At 42.8% G+C, this 27,614-nt stretch overlaps 1 protein-coding gene across 1 annotated transcript in view; it reads right to left on the reverse strand.

Moving 5' to 3' along the window:
- drosha (drosha ribonuclease III) overlaps nucleotides 1–27,614 on the reverse strand; it is a 127,934-nt gene that overhangs the window by 24,843 nt on the left and 75,477 nt on the right. The window contains exons 24-26 of the mRNA XM_061064876.1: nucleotides 21,953–21,997; nucleotides 16,089–16,246; nucleotides 4,418–4,523 (exon numbers count right to left, since the gene is read on the reverse strand). Coding sequence (XP_060920859.1) covers nucleotides 4,418–4,523; nucleotides 16,089–16,246; nucleotides 21,953–21,997 — 309 coding nt within the window. The remainder of the gene's footprint in view (nucleotides 1–4,417; nucleotides 4,524–16,088; nucleotides 16,247–21,952; nucleotides 21,998–27,614) is intronic.

The following is a 27,614-nucleotide window of genomic DNA, read 5'->3' on the forward strand; positions in this document are numbered from 1 at the left end:
TAAGGTGCTAAGCCTCCCCGGCCCTCGGAGCCAAAGTAGCTGCATTCCCAATATGCTAAAAGGGGCGGGACATTTCCGAGAACCGTGCTGAGCGACTGACCAATTACGGCAGAGCCGACAGGCCGACCAATCAGATCAGACTTGGCACATGTGGGGACTCTGAACGTGGGCACTTCAGAGCCTTAGAGAGAGAGTCAGAAGCGAGCCGGTGCATGGAGCGGCAGTTCATGAAAACAGACACTTTTCTATAACTTTAGCTGTTGTGAACATACTTTAGTAGATACATAGATTAAATATACGAATCCCAAAAAGGGCATAATATGACCTCTTTAACATCAAAATTCTATCAGTACATGGAAAAGATCAGTTTAAAAAAAAATGCACCACATCGAAGTCAAACATTGTTCAGATACATAGAAAAAACATTTAATCTCAACGTCCAATATGTGAGTATTAAGGAACGGGAAAAAAACTCTAGTCCACCTGTCAGAAAAGTGCTGAAGGTAGTGGCCGCACACAAACACTGCTGCCATGAGAGTTACACGGAGAGCGCACAGAAACATCAAAAACACAAGCCTCACATAGAATAATTCATCAAAGACAGAAATGGTAATGCGGAGTAAATGTTTCAGGGAGATTGCACGTTGCTCTGTTAAATATTACATTGTGACTCGGAGCTCGGGAGGATGACAACATGTTAGACTCGGGGCGAGGTGCATTTACGACTCTAAAAGGAAAAAAACACAAATACGTTAAATATAGCTGCGAGATGCGGAACAGAGCAAATAGAATGCAATATGACTTGTCTGAATCTTTCTCGCTGTGATGTGCCCTCCTTAACAGTACACACGGAATCTCAAACACACACACACACCGGTTGAATGAGCACTTTTCCCCCCCCTCCCGATTTCAAATCCATTTCAGATGCACCCCTTTCTTGACTCCTGGGCTTAGGCATCGCTGGAGCTTTCAGTCTCTCCACCAAAGCTCGCTGGAAGCTTTTAAACAAATGACGTCACAGCTTCCAACTCTAAGGAATAATAAAGATCTGACTGCAGAAGATTTTATTTTTTTCCCAGGTTCAAACCGGTTCTATCCCTCTGGCCTGGAGCACTCAAGACTTCTGAAAAAAGAAGTGCTGACGCTCGAAATAAGAAGACGGAGTCGTGATGCCATCTGTCAGGAAACACACTTGCATGTTCAAAAGGTGTGATCATTTGCTTTTGCAACCTGAGTTACAAGCCACAACTTTATTTCTCAGACACCTGACAGCTCGGGCGGGGGGAAAAAAAAAAGTGCCGACAAAAGACGTGTTATTGGGAAAAAAAAAAACCCCACTGAGCAATTTTGTCTCATGACAATACCCATCACAAGGAGTACAGTAAACACAGAGGCGCAGTGTGGGGCGAGCAGAGGAAGAGAGTTACTTTGTGGGAAACGAGCAGAAAGAAGAAAAAAAAGGAGGAGGGAAGGAGGTGAGTACCTGGCTGGCACTGTGAGAATCAAAGATTGATGGGGAGGTAGGCAGGAAGGAAGTGGAGAAGGGAAGAAAAAACACCCACACACACTCACACACAAAAATACAAAAGCACAGCTGTAACTTCCTGCCAGGCGAGCGGAGAAGGGAGGAATGGCGGTTTAAAGCAACTTCAGACGGGAGAGGCTCAAAGACGGTGAAATCCATCGATACCATTTTCTTCTTCTCTGTTCCATTTCTGCTAAAGCCCCGCACCTCTCCGACACAAGTAGGATAAAAACAACACATTTATACATCTGTTTTGTACTATCATGTTTGCTAACATTACTGTATGGCCTGGCTCAATCCTCTAAAGGAATCCCAGAGTTTAAACAACATGAGCCACTGCTAACAAGCTGAGCTAATCTTAGCCGCTTGGCCTGTAGCCACTCCTGAGGTTAAAAAAACACCCTATTTCCAAACAATACATTCATGTATTTGATCATTTAATCACTTGTTTCTTTTTCTGCTCTTACCTTCTTACTGCTGTTCTCTTTTGATTTGCTTTTAGCTCTTTTAGTTTCTTACATCTTTTTAAATCTTTGGTTCCTCTTGGTCTCAGCTCGTGTTGTTGGGTTCTTATGATGGTTCTTGTGATGGTTCTTATGATGATTCTTGTGATGGTTCTTATGATGTTCTTGTGATGGTTCTTATGATGGTTCTTGTGATGGTTCTTATGATGGTTCTTATGATGGTTCTTATGATGGTTCTTATGATGGTTCTTATGATGGTTCTTGTGATGGTTCTTATGATGGTTCTTATGATGATTCTTATGATGGTTCTTATGATGATTCTTGTGATGGTTCTTGTGATGATTCTTGTGATGATTCTTATGATGGTTCTTGTGATGGTTCTTATGATGGTTCTTATGATGGTTCTTGTGATGGTTCTTGTGATGATTCTTGTGATGGTTCTTATGATGGTTCTTATGATGGTTCTTGTGATGGTTCTTGTGATGGTTCTTGTGATGGTTCTTATGATGGTTCTTGTGATGGTTCTTGTGATGATTCTTGTGATGGTTCTTGTGATGATTCTTGTGATGGTTCTTATGATGGTTCTTGTGATGATTCTTGTGATGGTTCTTGTGATGATTCTTGTGATGGTTCTTGTGATGGTTCTTGTGATGGTTCTTATGATGGTTCTTGTGATGGTTCTTGTGATGGTTCTTATGATGGTTCTTATGATGGTTCTTGTGATGGTTCTTGTGATGATTCTTGTGATGGTTCTTGTGATGGTTCTTATGATGGTTCTTGTGATGGTTCTTGTGATGGTTCTTATGATGGTTCTTGTGATGGTTCTTGTGATGGTTCTTATGATGGTTCTTGTGATGGTTCTTATGATGGTTCTTGTGATGGTTCTTGTGATGGTTCTTGTGATGGTTCTTGTGATGGTTCTTATGATGGTTCTTGTGATGGTACTTATGATGGTTCTTGTGATGGTTCTTATGATGGTTCTTATGATGGTTCTTATGATGGTTCTTATGATGGTTCTTGTGATGGTTCTTGTGATGGTTCTTGTGATGGTTCTTATGATGGTTCTTATGATGGTTCTTATGATGGTTCTTGTGATGGTTCTTATGATGGTTCTTATGATGGTTCTTGTGATGGTTCTTGTGATGGTTCTTGTGATGGTCGGGTTATATATGTCTGTTGGGTATCGTGCACTTTGGGTTCTTTTCTGTTGAATTGTATTTAATTATTTTTAGTATTTTGTATTTGTTATGTTCTTGCTGTTGTTTCTGTTCTTCTGTGTTTGGTTTAGTTTGTTCTTGTTTTTACTGTTTGTCAAAGCACTTTGTAAGCCTGTGTTTTTAAAAGGTGCTTTATAAATAAAGTTATTATTATTATTATTATTATATTTGTGTTATTACCTTTTTAAATAAGAATGAATCTGAAATATATCCATACAGCGTTAAAATGATTGTTGAAAGACACATAATGCTAACACTTTGCTTCCTTTGGTTAACTGAAAACATGTGTATGTGTTGTTGATTCCTCTCATTGCATAAATACTTGAAATAGTCCTCCTCCCCACTCTAAAACAACACATACTTTTAATTCATCAGTCAAACTCTGAGAAGCACTTTGCATATAATAATAAAGTAGCGCAAAGTGCTTTACATAATAACTAATCAATAAGCAATAACCCATTACATCTACTTCACCCATCCCCTAAATCTTTCCTGTGAAGGCTATTGTTTAGTAGAAGAAGAAACAAGTGATTATTTTGTCCGGCTAAAAAAACATATCGTATTGTCCTTTTAGGGTATCCAATCCAATCCAATCTTATTTGTTAAGCACTTTAAAACCAAAGTGCTGTACAGAAGAATAAATAAAACACATAACAGCTCACATGAGATAAAAGAAAACTACATGTGAAATACAGAATCAATTTAAAAGACATAAAACAGAAGTCAAATGTAAAAATCTAATAAATAAGTCGACGTCTTACTGTGTGTCAAAGGCCAGGGAAAAGAGCTAATCTCTTAAGAAGAGATTTAAAAACAGGCAGAGGAGAGGTCTGTTTAACGTGCTGAGGTATATCGAGGTATATCGTTCCGTTTTGGAGCCGCAACAGCAAACGCACGGTCCCCATTGAGTAGGTTTAAACGTTTTTTAAGCATTTACGTCTCTATTTGAAAGGACGGTGGATAGAGTTTGAAACCAGGGAGAGAGTGGGGAAATGACATGTGCAGAAGGAGCAGCAGGTCAGATTTGAACCCAGGCCGCCCGCTTGCAGGAACGATAGTCTCCGTGTATATTGGGGCGCGAACTAACAGCTAGACCATCGGCGCCCTAAGTGGAATTTTAAAAACCAGTATGGGAACATCTCCTCAGAGGAGAGAGAAACAAAACTACAGGTGCAAAAAGAGAGTTTCCTGTACATGTGATTGGATCTCACCGTTAAATGTCCTTCATGGTGGTCGGGGAAGTGGATGAAGAGGTACTCCGTGGCCACCAGCTGCATGATCGAGTCTCCCAGGAACTCCATCCTCTGGTTGTGGCCCCTGGACGAGAGGAAGGGATTCAGAGTAAGAACAACCTGATACTGGCTGTGAATTGGGGTATGCATGAATAGATTTTACAACAGATACGGATTGCACATGGCTTGCCTCCAGAGACCCCCATCTCCCCTTATCCCTGTCTGCTGTGAGGGACACGTGTGAACAAACGTCTCAGGAAGATTCAAGGTTCACACTGTTTCAAAATTGCATGCGTGAAGCAGCTTCAGACAAAAAAAGAGCCAGACAGAAGTCAATCACAACATGATGAGTTACGCCTCCACAGTCTGGAGGTCTGATCAGCTAAAAGATGCTTAATTACACTCTCAAATGTCATATCATACATGCGGTTTTACTATTTAAGAGCCAGCTTCCACAGGCTTCAAATAAAAAAGAGAAAGCAAGGCTGCAGTAGAATGTGAGGAGAAACTAAATGTTAGGGTTGAGATTTGGAGGGCTTGGAGAAATGGGGTTAAAAAAAGGGAGGGGGCAGGAGTGGTATAGCAGGAGGCATGAAAGGCATCGTGCTCACTCGACGAATCTATCAGGCTTTTAACAGGAACAGAAAGTAGTCGGTGGATGTACATTACATATGTGGCCTCTGGGAGCAGCTGCACTGACGGGCTGTGTGACAACCTTGGAGGCTGAGTAGCAAGAAAGCTCTTCTGAAGGAAAAGACGCTCGACTTTGATTGCAATTCAAATGCAGGGGAAAATAAAAGCTCTGCTACACCTGCAGGAGTGCCCCCATGAACAGAAAAAAATGCACAAAGGTTGTTTTTTTTTTTTCCAGGAAAACTTTCCAACAATTTCCAGAAAAAAAAAAAATCTCGCAGTGCTGTGATGCAGTTTGTCAGCTTCCTGCCTTTCTCTCCATCTGTGAAAGGCAGGTCATTAATTAAACAGAATTATAGATCAGCATTGCAGATGTGGGCTGGTGCTGTGCCAGGCAGGCAGGAAGCCTTGGGTGGGGGGAGCTGGGGGGGGGGGGGGGGGGGTAAGTGAGAGTCATGCAAGCAGGGAGGTATATCAGGCAAGCAGAGCACATGTCTATCTATAGACGAGATCTCCTCGCGGGAGGTGGGAAACGTCTGAAGATGAGAGAGAAAGATGCAGAGGTAGAAGACGAGGAGGAGGCCGACATCAAAGAGGAGAAAAAGTTTATTGTCCGATTTCTGGCTCATCTGCCTTCAATGGAGCGCAGCGTGTGTGTGTGTGTGTGTGTGTGTGTGTGTGTGTGTGAGGCGTAGAGAGCGGAGTTTAAAACAGCAGTGAAAGCATCTTTAGCTACGATCGTCTGATTTCTTAAAAACATTTATTATTTTCTTGATTAACTCGTCCGTTGAAAAGACATCTAGTGTCCAAAGATTGACGAAGTCATCAATTAAAGATTATATAAAACAGAGAAGAAGAGCCAAATGTTCCTACGAGATAAAAAAATAAATAAATCGATACTCAAAAGTAGACTCCTTTACTTTTATTTCAATGAACCAATCAGCAGCTCTTATCTTGTGTCGCATCTTTGAAGATCATGTCAAACTACACAATCAAAGAATCTCTGTAGAACCACAGGGATTCCGCCCCCCTCCCCCCAATCCCCCATCCTGCCGTCATCACTTTCACTCCCACGTTTGTTGTCAGAAAACAGAAGAGGAGGGTGAAACGAAGACGTTCCAGACGCTAAATCTGCAACCGCAGCACTTTTAGAAAAGTACAGAACCCCAACGTCTTCATGTTGATTATTATTTCTGTTCATGATTTAGAGAATGACATTTCATGCAATGATGCGAAACTGCTCACGACCATGGCTTCATTTTGTCTTAAACCCACTAATACTTCATTTCTATTAGTGATATCAATTATCAATAGTGTTTTTACACGACTAATAAATCATTATTAACAAGATTATTATGGACTGATTAACAAATGGATATACAAACCGAATCACGTGAAGTTCAATGTTATGGAAAAGGTTTAGCAAGTCGGCCTTATGATAGGAGTGTAAGTGACTTTGTTTGACATAAGATATGCAGAGGCCTGAAAAGAATTCTACAATTCTACAATTCTCTTAGCAGACGCTTTTATCCAAAGCGACGTACATCAGAGAGTAAGAACAACACAAGCAAGGATCTAGAAGAAAGGGAACAATGTCAGTAAGAGCAAACGATCAGCTTTGAGTCTGATTGGACACACAGGTGCTGACAGGAAGTGACCAGAGGCAAAGCACAACATTGAGGGCAGTTCTTGAGAGCTCTAATCAGTATAGAAACCATCTTATAAGTCGTCGTTATCAAACAAAAACCATCGTCATTACCATCATCATCATCAATAATATGGAGACCATCATCATTAAGTTAGTAGGTATTCATGAAAGAGCTGGGTCTTTAGCTTTTTCTTAAAGGTGCAGAGGGACTCTGCAGATCACATGGAGTTTGGATCGAGGTAAGATTTTACTTCGGTTCTCGGTTCTAAAAGGGAAATAATGTTCTTGTTTCATATGTGCATGCTTGTGCAAGGATCAAATGTGTAATCTGCAGCTGCTTTCTACAAAGTGTTACTGGGAGGCAAGTGGAGCAGCGGAGGCTTTGGAATCCAACACGCAGCGACAATAGAAAATTAAAAAAAAGACTCTGGCAGACTTTTGCATGATGTGAAAAAGGAATTGTACAACATCAAACCAGCAATATCACTTCAAAAGGGGGGGGGTGGGCTTCAATTGAATGAAATCTCAAGGTCTCTCTCTTAACAAAGTTGCACTAAAACCAACATGAATAGTTTCCCTGCAGAGGATTCCTGTTGTATTGGATTTAGAGTTACAGTACTTATGGTATAACAATCTTAAAGAGGACCTTATTTTCTGTCATTTAGAAGCTAAACGTCAGATGATTCTTTTACAGTTTCACATATAGACATATAAAGTTAGTCCTTGGCTTACAAAGCACAGCCTTCAGACTCTAAATACTTGGTGTCCAGTTAGCTGACACTATCGAGTTGTGGAGTTCTTAATATGGTCATCTGCTTCGGGAAGATCAACCCACAGAGTGCAGGGATGCACCGTCCTATCGGCTCAGTTTGTCCAGGACTTTTCAGACCGCTCGGCCTTAAACCACTCCAAAAGTTCGCAGTAGGCCACAGGGAGGTTCCAGGCACCGCTCTGCCACCAGTGTTAAAAAGTGATAAATTCTGGACTTACTCATTTCTTCTCCTGTTTTTGACTGAAGAGCAGATGGAACTAGTGTTGTAGTACTCAAAATTAGTCTTGGTCTCGAGACTTTTTCAAGGTCTCGTTCTCGTCTCGGTCTCAGACTGAGCGGACTCCGGATTTTAAATCAAGACCACCACCGCTCAGCACTGATTTTTCCGCGTTGTTACTTTAATTGGAAGGAAAACGCATTTCTTTCTAAAAGAACACACATCTTTCATTCATTGAAAATTCCATTTTTCCCCCCCTGGTTACGGCCGCAACCTTCCCGATGTTATGGTCTAAAGAGAGTGACACGCCCCCCCCCCCCCCCCCCCTGCACACAAGAGGATTTGTCTGTGATACTTAAGGTCTTGGTCTTGTCTCGGTCTCGCCCTGCCGTGGTGTTGGTCTTGACTCGCTCATGATCTCTAAATGTTCTCGGTCCTGTCTTCTTTGATTTGGTTAGTGTGGTTTTGACAACAAAACTAGGTGGAACAGTTTTTTGCGAGGATTAACTTTAAAAACACAGTTTGCCATGAACATGTATTTGTTATTTTTCACAAACTAAAAAACTTGCAAACTTTTATTCTTGCTCTGTCACAAATGAAAATAAGGAGATCATGGTGGCAAACACATGTTCCCCCACCAGAGAGCAGATAAAAGACAACTTAATTTATTTACGGTCCAGAGCTTCACTTGATGACGCACGCCGACTACCACATGAAAAACTGTCACGAGGATTCTTAATGAATAGGCTTCACCACAACACGTGGGTGTGAGAGGAGCTGAGGGTGGGATGTGGTCGGGATGATTTGGAGGGTAATAGACGAGGGAAATGAGGGTCGAGGGAGAGAACGCCCCGCTCCCCCTGCACTTCAGCACTGTACATGTGAACACGTGTCAACAGGTTTGCTGCAGATTCACTTCCATGCATACTGCATGTGAGCTGGGAAAGCTGTGTGCCAGGGAGCATATGCTGGGAAGGAAACAGATTGAGAAGGTGAAGTGTGAGCTAAATTCTTGTCCAACAGGACCCAGAGGGTGAGAGAGGGAACAGAGGAGTGACAGTGAGAGAGGAAAAAGGAAAGACGAGATAGAGCGGGTCAAAGAGGAATGCGTCGCTGTGTGAAGCGTCACAAAGAGCCATTCCTTATTCACTTCAACAGCGGAGGCACAATGCTCCAGTAAGGTGGGGGAAATTGAAGTACAGTGTGGAGCCGGGGTCTTTATTCGCCTTTGACTTTGATCTAAAATACTTTTAACAGCCCCTCTGAAGAGGCGGCGGAGGCGGCGGCGGCATGCTGCCCCGCTCCGAGAGAAGGGAGCACTTCCATTTTTTTAAAGGCCATTTTTCGCCCTCTCGGTTCTAAAAGGGAAATAATGTTCTTGTTTCATATGTGCATGCTTGTGCAAGGATCAAATGTGTAATCTGCAGCTGCTTTCTACAAAGTGTTACTGGGAGGCAAGTGGAGCAGCGGAGGCTTTGGAATCCAACACGCAGCGACAATAGAAAATTAAAAAAAAGACTCTGGCAGACTTTTGCATGATGTGAAAAAGGAATTGTACAACATCAAACCAGCAATATCACTTCAAAAGGGGGGGGGGGGCTTCAATTGAATGAAATCTCAAGGTCTCTCTCTTAACAAAGTTGTACTAAAACTAACATGAATAGTTTCCCTGCAGAGGATTCCTGTTGTATTGGATTTAGAGTTACAGTACTTATGGTATAACAATCTTAAAGAGGACCTTATTTTCTGTCATTTAGAAGCTAAACGTCAGATGATTCTTTTACAGTTTCACATATAGACATATAAAGTTAGTCCTTGGCTTACAAAGCACAGCCTTCAGACTCTAAATACTTGGTGTCCAGTTAGCTGACACTATCGAGTTGTGGAGTTCTTAATATGGTCATCTGCTTCGGGAAGATCAACCCACAGAGTGCAGGGATGCACCGTCCTATCGGCTCAGTTTGTCCAGGACTTTTCAGACCGCTCGGCCTTAAACCACTCCAAAAGTTCGAAGTAGGCCACAGGGAGGTTCCAGGCACCGCTCTGCCACCAGAGACAGCCCAGACGGACGACGGTGCACTGAGAGTCATTTCCTGGATCTTAGGGGCGTGTTGTTCACCAGGATTAAAACTATCTGCAGTCCATTCAAGCAAACGGAAAAGGTCAAGGGCAGATCTGTTAGTGACCAAATCTTTTGCCCTACAGTCACTATAGGAGAGATTATTTTAACCCTCCACATATTATCTGATCACGCTGACAAATCAAAAGAAGAATAACTTCTGTAAGTACCGATTTAGCAACAGACGCCCTCCTGTTGAGGAGTTGTGTGATCTCAGCCAATATGTTCTTTAAAGGTGCTTAAAGGCTTTATATGTGATTTTTCACTCTTAAATGTAGAAATCAAGTATATCTGAAAATAACTCTCTGAGTCATGACTGTCTACAATGGGTGTAACACCCGAGTCCCACTGTCTGTGATGTTTTCAGAGTTTTCAGAGTCCTATCTTCACTTTGTTTACATCGCCCGGACGGCCGGCTGACTCCTCCCCTCGTTTATAAAAGTTGTTTAATTGAGGGACTAGAGAAAAGAAGAATAACATACTGTACTCACTGCTTAACTGTGTTTCTAGATCACGCTCATTTCAGGTAAATTTACATGCAGTGTGAAGATACGAGCATAATAAAGATCGCTAGCATTAGCATGCTAACACAACAATGCAGCACGAGTTGTTTTGGTTTCATGCTGGTGCTCAAGGGCGACATCTGCTGGATGAAAAAAAATATCGCATATAAAGCCTTTAAGGGCATTTTCACATTAGGCAGGATTGTTTTGTACGGAGCCAGAGCATGATAGCTCCCCCCTCGCCTCTCCTCCGTTGGTTTGCGTTCACATTAGTAACATCGTTCCATGCCCGAGTACACTTGCGTATGTTGCGTACAATCCGATACAGCCAACCAAAAAGTAGAAAGAAGATGTAGCAACCATGGCAACCACCCGCTGACTAAGTCCATCCTGCTTACTGTGGAAGTTTGTGATATTTCTGAGACGCCAACAAAGACCCTCTTTCTACACAAACATCTACTGTACAGCTCAGAGGTCAACACAGGCCCGTGCTGCGCAGATTGGTCTGTTTTTCAAAAAGTACAGAAAGGACATCCCACCCATTTAGTGTGAAATACTGCTGGCATAAAAAACGATCCAATCAAGAAAAGGTTGGTCTCAAAGCAACAGGAGCTAACACGGCTTGTTTCATAGAGAGCGGACTAAAGGACTGCAAAGAGGCCCAGTGTCAATGAATTAAAGATTATGTTGTAGAATGCATCGGGAACAATGAGTGAATGAATGAAACCTTTATTGCCACTAGGGGAATATGCCTTGCACCGAGAGCATAAAAACACAATACAAAGTGGGAAAAGACATTGGAAGCGTATACAGGACAACACATAAAAACAAAACCATTTCCAAAAAAACCCCAAATTAAAATACATCATTAAAGCATCACATGATAACAAGAAGGATTTCAACAGCAAGTAACAATGCAAAGCTACTTTAGTGGAATAGCTGATTAAAAATAGAGCTGGAAAAGAATTCAGTATGATTTTCAAATGGTTGCTAAATAACTGATGAAGAAAAGTTACTGCCAATTCTCATTATGACTCATATTTAAATCAGTCAAACGTTTATTGACGTGACATGCACTGGCATCTTTTTATTTATAAAGCTCTCACAGAACTCACACCTCTCTCGACTGGGCGTTACCAGACACGTTCCTCAAGACGTTTGCTGCTGAATGTTCCTCGAGTCAGATCGGAACTGGATCAGAAAATCTGCTTTTTCTTATTCTGCAGCGGACTCTTGGAACAACATGCAGCATCTTCTTGAGGGAAATTAACTTTTACTTTTTAATGTCTGTTTTCTAATTATTTCTGTAATGACTCGATGTCTTTGTAAATGAGGGTTGCCCCTCAATGATCCTGAGTATATATTAAGGTTGAATTATTAAAACAAGTCCAGCTAGAAACATGACATTCACATGAGTTTAAAGACTGTATTGATGTCACTGCATGTGTGAATGTTTCACCCGACTCTCCTCAAAGCTGCACAGTGCTCTGTACTTCCATTAAACAGATACTGAACTTGAAGAGAGATGGAGAGCCTTTTTTCACTAACAGTGAAATTCTTGCAACAGCCGGCTCTTCCGCTGTGAGAGGAGATAGGAAGCCCGGCGCCTGGGGGCCACGGCTCTCCATTTCTGCAGTCTGATGCTAGCCTCCGGTCTGCGCCGCCTCTCAACAGGGTTAAACTCCCATCCTCGCTTCTTGCGCCGTGTCTTCTTCTTCTTCTTCGTCGTCTTCTTCTAGGTCAGTTTGTCCTCTATTTTCTGCATCCAGTCGATCCTCTGACCTGGGTCCTTTTTCTCCTCGTCTGCTGCCTCACCTGATTGTCTGACCTTCCCTTTTTATCTATATCTGACCTCCTTCTTTCTCGCCATCACGGCTGCATGACCTACTTTTTATATAACCTTTGGTCCTTATGGGCAGCCGTAGCTCAGTTCCAGCTCTCGAGTCAGTGGGCGTTATTTAGGTCAGCCTGTCTTTGGCCACTAATGAGCTACCGAACATAAATTACCCTGAAAATGTATGAATTTTCTCATTTGGCTCCAGGAAACATATGTACCAAATTCAATGAAATAAAAAATGCATTAGGTTAATTTCCACCTTGAATATAAATATATATGTATATTTTAGCTACTTCATTAGATAAGCTGAGGCATAACTCTTTAATGTTTTGTGCATGAAGACCATGAAGCCGGTAACAGGACATGAAAGGAGAAGAACTAAATTCAATGCGATCAACAATCGCACTAGTTTGGATATTGAAAAACGGATCTAAACAAAGATAATTAAAACACAATAAGATGATCCGACAGAGGCCCCGGTGTCCTGGTGGTTCGATCACACGCCTCATGTACGGAGGCCGTAGTAGTCCTCAAAGCGCGCAGCCCAGATTGGAATCCGACTTGTGGCTCGTTTGCTGCACGTCTATCCCAACTCTTTGGCTCCCTGATTTCTGACTCTATCCACTGTCCACCTGTCACTTGAATAAAAAGCATAAGAAGCCCTCCTACTCCAACCATTTACCCACACCACATCCCCTATTGTTCTGGTTTGTTTGTTTTGTGTTTTAAGGGGTTAGGTTTTTCTTTTTTTTTCTTTTTTAGTGTTTCTATTGCTCTCACCTCTTTCTATTGCTGTTATCTGTTTTGATTTGCTTTTAGCTCTTTTACTTCCAAACATCATCTTAAATATTTGGTCCTCTTGGTCCCAGTTCGTGTTGCCTGGGTCCTTATGATGGTTCCTTTGATGAGTCTTATGATGGTTGGGTTAAATGATTTTCTCTATTTTTGTGTGTGTTGATTTTAGGTCTGTGTTGTTTTATTGATTTTTTTGAACTTTATTAAATCTCAGACTTCTACATAACGACTTTTCAATGGGCTTGGATTTTGAGGTGATTTATTCCCCCGGGAGATATGGAAAATAATGTAAGAAAACTACAATAAATACGTATATATATATATCTAATATATTGTAAGGAGTTACATTTTGTCAGATTTAATTGGACCGGGTGGGAAAGTCTTCTTGGTATCAACCTTCAGTTGGAAAGTCCTCAAAGTAAACTCAGTGGGAGTCAAACCTCTGCACCTCTAATCGACTTCACTGACCATGAGTGGGGAGAGGTTTGACACTTTAGTGATGGATTAGATCACACACGACAGAGTACTGTATGTGGGAACGTGTGCACATGATACACACACACACACACACACACACACACACACACACACACACACACACACACACACACACACACACACACACACACACACACACACACACACACACACACACACACACACACACACACACAGCAATGTCCTTGTGGCAAACCTAAGCAAGCAATTACAGAGTGCAGCCTGCCAATAAGATATCAGAGGTGTGCTGCCAAGGCTAATTTGCTTTAGCTGTCAAACTCACTATTGTGTTCCGTTGTAAAGCTCAGAAGTGAGTTAAGCCTCCATTGCAAATAACCCTCTCGTACTCGAGCTTCAGAAAACACCTTCAATTGGAGTGAGCAGTCTCATTAGTGAACACATTTTCTTATGAAACTAGCAATCTTTTTTTAAACTTGCATACCATCAATGAACGAGCAAGGTTATACACACACACACACACACACACACACACACACACACACACACACACACACAGACACACACACACACACACACACACACACACACAGACACACACACAGACACACACACAGACACACACACAGACACACACACACACACAGACACACACGCACACACACACACACACACACACACACACACACGCACACACACACACACACACACACACACACACACACACACACACACAGTCTTTCTCCGTTTGATTCTAAGTCATCTCTGTAGAAGTTTGTAACTTTACTTTCTACTGAACAAATGTCATCGCTGCAGCGGAGACGTAAAAAAAAACAAAAAAAACTCCAATGTCAGATCCAAACATACGAGCATATAGCTGCAAAATGATGCAGTAAACGGGGGAAACAAACCAAATGCACAACTCTCCACACTGAAAAGTATATGTGGTCCAAAACAAGAACAACTGTTGTTGCAAGCCTCCTTCAATCTGTGAAGCTGCAGTTTTCATTTATGAGTGTTTCTCAGAATGAAAGTGTATCCATGGGGACAGGGGATTTATGAAAGTATTTGAATAAGTATACTGACATTAACAAAGGGGAGGTCACACCACAATCATTAACAGGAAGTACATACAACAGATCAACATGTCTGTCTGTGATTGTCGGTGAACAGTGGGGGGGCGGGGGGGGGGGGGGGGGGGGGGATGTCCATTAATCAATCTTGGATTGTATTGTACCTTAAGGCTGATGATGAACTATGAACAATCCAGATGTGGAGTGCCAGTTCATCCCAGCAGTCAGCGTTGGCGTCCTGTGCAGAGGCTAAAGTCCTCGTGGTTTGAGTCTGACCACGGACAATTACAGCGTGTCATCCCTCAGTTTCTTCTCTCAACATTTGCCCTCTCTCTCTCGCTCTCTCTCTCCACTGTCCTAACCTCATAAAGGCACAAAAATATCTTTCAAAAAAAGAAAAAAAAGAAATAGCAGACAGACATGAAAAAAAAAATTCCTTTCAAGCAATGCTGAGATATTGCCTTCTTCAGAATAGGACATGATGTCACAGTGACCTTGACATTTGAGATTCACGGGGAAATGAAGTCTGTTCCAGATTTTAGATGATTGGTCCTCGTGTTTCAGAGATATTGCATGCACAGGAATGTGATGGGAATAATAGTTGGTGTTCTTCTAGGACATGCTGCGTATGATCTGTTGCAGAATAGTTTACATGGGATCTTTTTGCCAATCGAATGTATTTCTAATTTCAAATGTATTTCTCATTTAATTCAAAATAACTGGACACATTCTTGAGTGACAGCCATAAAAAAATGAGTCTGAGAATTCACATCGCCCTTGATCTTTGACCACCAAAATAATTGCTTCATTGTTGAGTCCAGGAAGGACGTACGAGCCAAGTTTGAAGATTTTCCAACCTGACTTTAGAAATGGCTTTTACCAGAAAGAGACAAACCGATAACCCCCCCAGAAAAACATCCTGCCTCCGACCACAGCTGTGGCCAATGTGGAGGCATAAGAATGAAAATGTAAGAATTTCTAAGAAAATTTAAAATAAAAAAATAAACAAATAAGTGAACGGCAGTAAATAAAGAAGTACCATGTTCAAACCTTTCGACCTTGTCAACCCAGTGTATCAAAACAACACTTCCCATGAGGCAGTGGGGTTATGGCCTCAAAAATACATGCAGATTTGGGGACTTCGGTTTTCCCTGAGCCTCTCTCGGCTGCTAAACTATTAGATTAGGCTCGAAAACAGAAATTAACTACGCTACCTTGAACATGACATTCAAGGCATGATGTGCTGCACAGGCAGTAAGAAAATGTGAAAGCTGCAGGGGGTGAACATAATGATGATGTGGGAGGAGGCGGCATTCACAACGCACACCCACACACACACACACACACACACACACACACATTCTAAAACGCTGGACGTTTGATAAAACTCCCAGCATCTCCGATCATATTATACATTCTAATGCATCATGGCTCATCACCTCTGAAGGGAACAGAAGACACAGTCTGGCCTGTTCTGCAGCATCCTTTGCAAATTACATCTGGCCAACTAGTGCCTCGCTTTGCATTTTAATTGGCTTTAACTCCGTTACCGACAAACAAACAAACGGTCAAACACACACGGGGCGAGCGGACTTACAGGGTGAGGTGGTTGAAGCCGACGGTCCTCAAGGTGAAAGCTCGGGCCAGGAGGCGCACATGTGTGAACAGAACTCCGATGGAGTCCTCGAAGCTGGTCAGTTTCTGGAGGACGGGAGACGTCTCGATCAGCTGCCTGTCCGTCTGAGGCTCCTGGACCTGAGCGAGGACGAAAAGATGAGATGGTGAGGAAAAGAAAGTGGACCTGCACAGGTCACAAAGGGCTGCAAAGGAAACACTATTCCAATTTAAACATGGGAATAAAAGCGTCGACAAAACACCTTCAAGAGACAAACTGTTGAACTGCCCTTAAGTGATAAAAACAAGATGGTCGCTTTTCTTGTCTTCTGACTACTCAAAGAAGGTTCACACCGCAGGTCACACCTACACATTCACACACTGATGGTAGAGGCTGCTGAGTAAAGTGACCATCAGAAGTAACTAATCCCATTCATACACATGCATACACACCCAAAGCGGGGGGAGCAATTCAGGGTATCTTGCCCAAGGACACATCGGACATGTAGCTGCAGGAGCTGGGGATCGAACCCAGCACAACAACAACTTTCCGGTTGAGAGACGCCCGACTCCACCAGAATCAGAATCAGAATCAGGGTTTATTGCCAAGTACATTTACACAGTACAAATAATACAGTATAAGAAAATAGAATTAAAAAATGTAAAATATAATAGAAAAAAAAAAGATAAAAAACATAAAATGTAGAAAAGGTGCAATGTAGGAGCTGTGCAGTGAACTATGAGAAAAAAAGAGCCACAAGAGAGAAATGAATCTGATCAAATTAGAACACTGATCTCTTTTACTTCTATAGGTCTATATGGTGAAGAGCAATTTCATTATTATTACTTCATTTATGGATTTTTTAACTATAGATCAAAGAGAATTAAACCAAACCAAAAGTATGATAGGAAGTAGAGATCTTAAAATAGCAAATCTTAAAATGTCCAGATGGACACAAACCAGCGTGACCACTTTAAAGATCCTCGACAGAGACACAAAAAGCCTCCTGCTTACTCTCAATGAAGTCGTTCTGCATAAGAGCCTCGCGTAAAAATGCCTCAAATGAAGTGAGCTTCTACAGCATGCACTGCTCGAGGGCCTGTTTAGAGTGTGTGTGCTTTTTCCTCCGCCTCAAAACAAACTCAGATGATCTCGCAGCAGATGGAATCTCTTCTGTCATTAAAGTTTGAAGTCAAACAGCTTTGCTTTTTTTTTCTTCTCTTACTTCTCGTTCTAAATCCGGCGTTTCAAGCGGTCAATTAATATCTCTTGAGCTTCAGTGGCAGTGTAAGTGTAGAGCTAGCGCATATCAGACTCTCTGAGCCGTGTGACTTTGATGAGTTTTGAAAGAATAGTTATTAGTTTTTAGAAAATCGCTGCAGATTAGACTTTTAAAAGAAGCTGTCAGAGTCTAATGTGGACGGGTTGAGGGAGACATGCTGCTGAATATGACTGCAGATATTTCTTATGAATTAAAAAATACACCCGTCCATCCATTCTCTATACTACTTTTCCCGATTGGGGTCACTCGGGGGGGGGGGGGGACCCTGGTTTGGTCACCTGTCAATCACAGAGCTGACATATAGAGACAGACAACCTGCCACATTCACATTCACACCTACGGGCAATTTAAGAGTCACCAATTAACCTAACGAGCATGTCTTTGGACTGTGGGAGGAAGCCGGAGTACCCGGAGCATGCACGTGGAGAACATGCAAACTCCACACAGGGAGAGGCTCCTGTCCAACAGGGATTCTAACCTCCTAGCTGTGAGGCAACAGCGCTAACCACTGCAGCACCGTGCAGCACCGTGCAGCCCTGGGAAAAACATGGTGTCCTTAAAAAAAAAAAAAAAAAAGTTCATGCCTGTTTGTTAAATGAATGGATGCATTCATTAGACTCTAGGAAACATCTAATTGGTCTCTGTGTGGTATGACTGAGAGCTCAACCAAGACATCTCTGCAGTAAGAATAGAAACACGGAGGGAAACGTTTTGATGAGGACATTCAAAGAGAACTATTGTGTTAGCTTGAACCAAAGAAAGCTACATTCTAATCTCTCCACTCTCTTTTTGTTCTCATGAAGAAATGACAAGTAAACACGTTCTCAGTCTTCTACCACGTCAAGCCAGTGCGTGGAGCAGAGATTTATTTTTAAACTCTGTATTTTAATTGGAATGCCGCCAGTAATGTCATGACTCCATCTTCCAATATATCCTAAGAAACATTTCATTTCAGCCCCCCCCCCGTTAATTAAGGGGAGGCGTTTAAATGTCATGCATCACAACTAATGGCATCTGAAGAGTTCGGCGCTCTTATAGGCAGTAGCTGTCCTTCAGGGGTGGAACGGCCAGCAGCAAAGCTTCAAACGAAGTGGAGAGAGGTGGGGGGAAAAAAAATCAACAGCATTTATGAAAAAAAAAAAAAAAAAAAAAAAACACTTTTTGAAATGGCTTCAAAGCATCACTTTCAGCTCAGTCCAGACAGAAATCAGAATCAGAGCCGAGGTCTTCTGAGGCCTGGGAAGAAAAAAAAGAGATGAAGCCTGAAACTCGTGTATCTCCCTAATAAACCAAAAGGAGAGATTTTGAAACGCAGACTAAATGACGTTCTGGTAAATTATTGTGGAGAGCTGAGGGTGATGATGCGCTGGTGCGGATCAGTCGAACACGAGAAGACATGAACGTGGTGCCTGTCGACGACGGAGCATTCTCCCGCGCTCTGTGGGGCGCGTCGTGGCCACGGCTAATGTAGGCGTGTATGCCAAAGACGGCAACACGCATAATTACCCACGTCCTGGCGAGCTGCCACTGCCATCCACTCAAGTCTCATTAAGGCAGCTCCTTTTTTACCTGCGTTTGTCAAACCAGACTGGGTCAGCAGGGAGAAAAAGGGGGGGGGGGTCTTTGAGTGGCCACTTAAGGCTGGCTCCAAAAGCCTCATGGTAAAAGTCCTATCATGTAGCAAAAGTTACCTATGAAAGGCGTCTGATCCAACCTTCACAACAGGGTCCTAAGACGCTGACTAGACTCTTCTCCTCTGTCGCCCCCCGGTGGTGGAATGAACTTCCAAACTCCATGTGATCTGCAGAGTCCCTCTGCACCTTTAAGAAAAAGCTAAAGACCCAGCTCTTTCATGAATACCTACTAACTTAATGATGATGGTCTCCATATTATTGATGATGATGATGGTAATGACGATGGTTTTTGTTTGATAACGACGACTTATAAGATGGTTTCTATACTGATTAGAGCTCTCAAGAACTGCCCTCAATGTTGTGCTTTGCCTCTGGTCACTTCCTGTCAGCACCTGTGTGTCCAATCAGACTCAAAGCTGATCGTTTGCTCTTACTGACATTGTTCCCTTTTTTCTAGATCCTTGCTTGTGTTGTTCTTACTCTCTGATGTACCTCGCTTTGGATAAAAGCGTCTGCTAAGTGAATTGTAGAATTGGTCTGTACAGACTCTCTGTTCACTCATGGCAGCTGTTAAGCTTAATTGTATATTAACGCATAAAGTTACTCATTTAGTGAAAGGTGGTCGCTGGTAACTGTTAGCTAAATCAGTCACTGAACTTGTTATCTCAGCTCTCTAAACTTGATATCTGCCTGGCTTACATTTTAGTTGTACTACCTGGTTGTCCAAAAGTGTGTGATCAAGGAATTTGAAGTGAGGGAAATTCTGGTATCATTACATTTTAGGCATACACTGATGTATCAATTAAATATTGGTATGATATATTGCCCCACCGGCAAATAATCTGGGATGCATCAATGTCAGTGACCAGTGTTTATCTGTTGTGTCGCATCATTTTAGTGTTGGCAAGCTTAGTATACAGAACTGTTGAGTCAGATAAGAGGTTTTTCTTATTGGGGAGGAGAAGTTGGACAAACTGATTTATGTTCAGTTATTTAGGATAGAAAATGTTGGCAGTGTGGGAGTCTTATATCGTCTCTGGGAAAGATCAGTTTCATGTAGGAAAAAAAACAGAAAACGCTCTGTTCAGCTAACACCGCAAATAGAATCTCATTCTGTGAGAGACATGACGGTAAAATTTCTAATTACCCAACTAAGGTATCAGTCCTTAGCTTCAACTGTATTGTTTTGATAATCTGGTTTATTCAAACCCATCGCCCGTCTCAAGTCTCATCCTCATTCAAATATGGTAAAACCCAAGTCTTCAAAAACTACACTCACATTCACACCTATGGGAAATTTAGAGTCACCAGTTAACCAGACAGGCGTGTCTTTGGACTGTGGGAGGAAGCTGGAGTACCCACATGTGTACAGGGAGAACATGCAAACTCCACACATATATACTCCTGTCCGATGGGGGATTCAAACCAGGAACCTCCTTGCTGTGAGGCAACAGCGCTAACCAATGCACCAACGTGTAGCCCCCAAAAAAAGTGATGTGTGGTTACATCTGTTAAATTGGGGGTGACATCTAGTTTTAAACTCCTACTGGCCCTCATCAATTATAGAAATAAATAATCAAATAAATGAATGATAAAAGGGGAAATGTGTTTTTCATTGTGTGAGAGTGCTCAGATTAAATCATCAAAAGGTCAGGATGCCATGACGCCACCAAGAGGTTGGCGCAATTTAACAGGCGTTACCCCGCTGGCAGGGGAGCACGCAGAGGAAAACCTCAGCCACGCGCAGTGTGTGGTAATGAGGCCGCAGCTCTGAAGCGGCTAATGACTACTCATGCAGCACTGTGTTGGAGGTCCACCCACCCCCCTCCCCCCCCATTTCACCCGCAGAGTGGTTGCAGGGTTGACCCAGGGGCTCCACCCTTATCCGCGGAGCCCGCCGCTGGGGCCTCTGCTGTGCAACTCACCGGGAAAAACAGACTGCTGGATACGACGGGTTTATTTTAAGCACTGACAAGGCTCAGCTTAATCATTCAGGCGTTGGGAATGAAAAAAAGCAGGGGTGAAGAGGTGAAGATGAGGCAAAGAAACATACATAGAACACATCAGCAGACAGAAAACACAAAGCTATTTTGGACCAAAACACTGGAATGTATAAGAGATGAACATGCAGCAACACTCACACACACGCTCAGAGATGAATAAACTGCTTAAAGACGAGTCTCGGCATACACACAGAGAAACACTTTCCCCCACACACAGGCACATCAGAGAGAAGGATGCCTGACGGTCCCTGGGGGCCCCTTGTGATTCGGGACTGTAATCCTGTTATGGCATCTTTGATCTCTTCTTCCAAATCCTAATTTCAAACAAACACTGTTGACATGTTCAATGTTTCTGGGCAGATCATGCAAAGCAAAAAAAAGGAACGGGAGAACAGAGAGACTGAGTGTGGAGGCAGAGAGGGTGAGTCAAGATGTATGATGATGGAGAGGAGAAGAAAAAAAGAGAGAGAGAAAAAGGGCGAAGGAGGAAGAGAGAGGGAGTCAATGAAAAAAAAATAAATAAAAGGGATTAGGGTCTCGACCAAAATGGTGAGCAGCGACACACAGGAGCAGAACAATGGAGACTTGTGAAAGGCTACTGGAGGGCCTTGTGACAGCTTTAAAGAACTCAGTCAGCCTCAGGCGAAATAACAAACAGCTTTTCCACCTCTGTTAGCAAAACACACACACACACACACACACACACAGACACACAGACACACACACACACAGACACACACACACACACACACACACACACACACACACACACACACACACACACACACACACACAAGCAAAAAGCTGCTTTCAGGTTGGAAAACTTCAAAGATGGGAGAACGCTTTTGTGTCTTGGGGTTGAGGTGTGATCTAATGAGAGGCCCCTCGCCAAAACAAACATCAATAATACAAAACATCTTAACCCACCTGCAGGGGGTGTGGTGGGTAGTTGAGCCAGACCTCCCGCAAGTCCTGCAAAGACAGAAAAAGGGGGGAGAAGAAGAGGGGAGTGAGTTAGATAGATTTGTACAATATATTAACATTACTGCATGTTTTCTTTTTGTGGGTAAAGGATTCAGTTTTTCACAGATGCCAGCGTGCAATTAACATTTAAAATACAATGCATTACGCTTCTGCTTCCAGACAAACAACTTCTGCAAAAAAACATACATTTTTCTGAGAATTCAAGCATTTATTTTATTCCGTTTTATCCACCTTTTGCAATTTCTGAGAACTCAAAGTTTGACTTGTTACTCTGGTGAACATGAAAGTTTAACACCGACACAAAGCTCAAATTTCAAACTGTTAAGGTCGGAAATAAAAGGAGCATTAACACAAAAGAAAATCCTTGAATGCAAACTTTTAATTAAAATTGATACAGTGGTTTGAGTAGTTATACAGTATCAAGAAAATAATATTGTGACATTTGGATGAGGTAAGATAGACCTAGCTGGTGAACAATGGAATGGAAAATGCCTGGAATGAAAACCAGGTGAAGCACTCTCTAACCCGCAGACAGAAACCGTTTCTCAGCATTAAGAATAAACTACACTCTTTAGTGAAGCAATTATTTGATGATGATTCCTCTGCGGATTAAAAAGTGAAGAGGTGATGATGCACCACAGATGGCTCCATGTCAGGGACATTACATTGGTAAGGGCCAAGTGCTGTAAGGTGCCATAAGCAGCCCCAATGGGGGGGGGGCGGCGGTGAAATAAAACGGCAAATGAGTCAGCATCTCATTTTGAGACCAAGAGGTCTGTATATCGACCACCCGCTGGGGAGTGAGGTAAGGGAAGCGGGGGGGGGGGGGGGTTGTGGATTGAGGTGGAAGGTGTGGAGGTGTTACGGTTGGAGGGGTTGGTGGGGATTTGGCTTTGAGAGGTGTGCTGTCTCTGGAGACACACATTGACAGTGCAGGACTCTCTCTGCCTGTGGAGAGAAACATGTTGCAAGATCAACATGACCCCGCTCCGAGGTAACCATATAAGATCCAATGGTACAGAGACAGGGACTCAAAAACAAACAAAAAAAATAAGGTATAGAGAAAGAGAGTGAGAGGCAGGAGAAGCTGTGGCTCAAGTTGTTGCCAAGGACAACGCCAGTCAGAAGCCGTTTTTGGGCCTGAGGTCTAATGTTGGGTGAGTCATAGTGGCGATAGAGATGCGGCGAGGGCCTCTAAAGTACAGTATCACTCAGGTGTTTAAAAGGTTCAAGGAGATAAACCTTTGAAACGCCGGTGCTAGTCCGCAGGGGACGGGTGGGGGGGGGGGGGGGGGGGGGGGTTGTGTGTGGTCAGCGGCATCGAATGGGCGCCTCGTCTTCGCAAACCCACCCAGCTGGCAACCCCCATTGCCTTGAGCGGCCAATGAAAAATTCATGAAAGTGGTCAATACGTTTCCTTTTCGGGTTGCACGTCTCTAAGGCTGGGACTGCAGTCGGAAAGCACTAAGTACAGAGCAGGTATCAAGTCATCACGTCAGCCCGGCTTGTGAATACAACATGGTGTTCTTGGCCGTGCAGGATGGCATCGCTTAAAGGAAAGTCAATAGCACTTGCTAATGGATTGCTCGCACTTCGACATAGTGATTTTTGCAGGCAGTCAAATTGCTCTGAAAGACGCTCAAGAAAAGGGGTTTTCATCCGACACACATGAAGAAAATGAGGCACGAGAAAACGAGCGAGAAACAGGAAAATAAAAACAAAGGCCGAGGATGTGAAGTGCGAGCAAGTTGCTTCGGTTTGCGATCGAGGCTTATGATTAAAATCCGTCAACAGGGCGCACACGATCCGCCCACATGCTGTATATAGACCCGAACAGCTAATGTTTCAATTACAGCCATTCCAAAGACAAGGCAGACAATGATTAAGCCAGCATCGAGTGGGGGATTTAAGAATAACAACAGGTTTTTTTTTTCCCTCCCTCCCTACTCTGTCTCTTTCTCGCTCCCAGCACGAGGAAGGTATAATTACTGGGGGCACAAATCATCATGTGCAGCAGCTGAATCACAGCCATTTGGAGGATGGAGCTCTTGAGCTACAAACAGTAATATAAAGGAGAGAGAGGGGGGAAAGAAAAAAAAAAAAGGGATATGCAAACATGTTTATTTGAATGTCAACGGCCTAGTCGTAATGAGAGTTGAAATTAACTGCAAAATGAAAGGCGACGCGGTGAAACTGCCTGTGATCTACGCTTTAAGGTGGGCTTCAATCAGCGCTGCCAGAGCCCACGGGGGGAGAGTGAGAACGCAGGCTCAGTCTTGCACATGATCAGGGCTCACAAGCCAACCGTGAATAGGCAACATCACTACCCACACACACACGCACTCTCTCTCTCTCTCTCTCTCTCTCTACCCCCACACACACACCCCTTGGGAATGTTGGCCATCCATGATTGGGACATAATGGTGCTCTTCTCTGACAAGGTCCAATGCTCCTTGACAAATTGGTCTCTAGCTACTGGCTGCCAATCAATCCATCAAACATAGTAGTGCAGCAGAGGAATCAATAAGAGATAGCGCCGCTGATCGATACCAACATAAAAGTAGCCCTAAGTCCAAAGCGAAAGGCTTTTTTGTCAGTAGGGAGTCAAGGTGATCTACCAAATATGAGGGAAAGCAACTTTTAAAGTCTATCACAGGATTTACTGTCGGAGAGAAGAGCACAACTTTCACAGATTCGGTGAGCGAGGGCAGAAGAAATGTGCACGTGAATGGAGAATGTCCTGTGATTGTGCGCATGCATTCATTCTCCGAGCCAATACCACACCAAGGACAACCGTGTTGAAGGCGTGCGTCACTCTCATTCAAACACTGGCAATGTTTGCTGCAATTGTCACAGGACACAGAGTACAAATTGCATGGATATAAAAAAAAAAAAAGGGAACAGGGAGGGAAATTGGGGTGTTGTGAAGTGGCAGAGTGAAAAGAGAAGTGGAGTGCATGTTCCTGGTTCATGTAATAGAAAACAAAAACACTTAAGTCATTCTCAGAAATACTTATATCCAGTGAATTTCTTCTTTTTGAACAAGGAGCAGAAATGTGCTTTAATCCTCCCTACAGGAAGTTGCTGCTGCTCCATGCCGGTGAGGTGGCCTTAGTATGGAGGGAGTTGTCAGCCAGCCTTTCACCCGTGTGAACATGTAAGCCTAGCACACCCTACTGGTGTACCAAGAGACCATAACAATATCAGAGTAAGTCATGTTTGTCCAATACAGTTAAAGCCCCATGCATCAGCACTTATTTGCAAAAATAAATCAATTTAAAATACACATTAGCCGTGTTAACCACATCAAATGACAGATGTGGCTTTTTACCAGAAGTTCATAATCATGCATTTCTCTTGTCCAAAATAATCTGGTCATCTTTATAAGATTATTTGAATGAAACCCTTCCTCCCAATAGCATTCAGCAGCCCCCCCCCCCTTTGTTTTTGGCTGGCTGTAATGTTGTGCTAACAGATAACTTTCTTCAGTGTATTGGTCCACTTTTCCTAGTTTGTAAAAAACATTTCTCAAGAAATCTCAGCATTTTATTTCGACCCCCTGGAACAAATCATTCAAGCATTCATCTTCTCCCTACTCGATTTTTTTTTTTTTTTACTTCAACTGCAGCAATACTCAGCAGCCAGATGCTTAACCCGGATAAATGGTAAAACACACATTACTCAAATTTTAGCTTCACTGCACCGGCTTCCAAGTTTAAATACAGAATTGATTTTAAGATACTGTTAATTACATTTTACGTTTTAAATGGTTTTACCCACTGTATTTAGATATGAGCTTTTAACCCAGTATGTCACAGAATATCCACTTAAATCATCGAGCCACAATCTCTTGGCGATTCCACGTAAAACACTCAAAACAGAAGGTGCTAATTTTCTGTTTCAGCTCTGAGACTTTGGACTAATTGTAACTACTTGTAAAGCACTTCATGACCTGGGTTTAGAAAGGTGCTATATAAATAACGTTTATTATTATTATTATAATATTATTTAAAACTACTTGAGTTAGTTTAAAGCTGCTCACTGCCCCCACCAGACGGGTTGTAGGAAGGAGGGCAGCTACTTTGCCATGTTTCCAAAGGCAACCGCCACATCGCCATGGTGGCCATCTTGTTTGTCATAGCAACCTTTGTTACATTTGGTGTTTGAGTGCATATGCTTGTGCGCTGGTGTTAATAAAAGCCCAGCAGTTTAGCCCATGGGCGACTCGTGAGATCATCATTATGGTGATTGCTCCTCAAAAGGGGGCCCGTCCCTCAGGACAGTACAGTGGCATCAACATCTCTTCCCAGCCATATTGCACTGCTGTTGAGTCCAGGTTGGGAGCAATGGAGCAGCTCCCCCCGAAGAAGATGTTTCCTGCCTCTCTGCTGATGCTTTAATAACCTCCACAGTAATGTCATTAGCAAATTAGCAGCTATTGTTTCCTGCGGGCTTTTGTGCGCAATGAAGCTAGACTCCATCCTCTGAAAGAGCCTTGTTGTTTGGGAACCAGTGCCAGCAAAGGTGTGGTGCTGACAAAGACAAAAAAATGGTTGGAATTAAATGTTGCACTCCAACCATGAATGCCATACCAATTAGGGAATAACAGAGTGAAGAACAGGGAAAAAAACAAAACGGGGCCACTCTTTTTCTGGTGAGGTCTTGGGGTGGAAATTACATGCATGCTTTGTCTTAGGTAGTCATTCTGAATTCTACCTCCGGAGTTGTGGAGCTTTTGTGTTAACTTGTCATGAGAGGACTGGAGCGAGACATCTGTGGGGGTAATGACATCCCGGGGTGTTCGATAGAGGGAAGAGAATGGAAAGTAGAGACTGAGAAAACAAGAGGGTTTAAAAAAAAAAAGAGAGGCACCAGCCGGTATCCTGTTGTTCCAGAGAGAGAGAAAAGAGGGTATGGGACTGAGCACCCATGTGTGACTGCAGCACCATTCCCATAAATAGGAGCGGCAAAACCTTCCAGGATGTGATACAGAAAAATGTAGGGTCGTTCAGTTTTGCACGGCATCCCATTAGTTTGGTAATATGTTGTGTGAAGACCCATTCTGACATGTTATGCTAGAAATACAAAAGGATTCAAGTGGTCCTTCCCTCTCTCTGGTCTGTATCATCTTACCACCCGGCTGGTGTTTGGCTTTCTGGTCTGAGTCCATCTGTCTCCTCTCAGCATTGTACAGCCATCAGGAGGATTCAGGGGGGGTTGGTGCTATTTCAATCCTTGGTGTGTATCACCAATAACTTTCAAGCCAAGCTGCAAATCACTAAACTTTGGTTTGAAAGTTGGGAATCTTGGACACTTGCTTGCTTACCAATTTCCTTCCTCACGATTCAAAGTTGTGAACCATGAGGTGTGTGATCCTTACTATAAAAGGAGATGAGATTATTGGAATGTAATTAATGTTTTTTGATGTTATTACTGCAGACACTGAACTAATTAGTTAATTTATATGATTGCTTGCTGTGTACGATTTGTAGTATTTCCAATTCCTACCTCCAGACACCATATGTGGAGTTCCACAGGGTCCTAATTTGGGTCCCTTTTTGTTTATTATTTTTTTATTGCTTATCCCCCTTGTTAAAATCTCTTA

This window comes from Labrus mixtus, chromosome 19 (assembly GCF_963584025.1).
Source record: "Labrus mixtus chromosome 19, fLabMix1.1, whole genome shotgun sequence".
Classification (NCBI taxonomy): domain Eukaryota; kingdom Metazoa; phylum Chordata; class Actinopteri; order Labriformes; family Labridae; genus Labrus; species Labrus mixtus.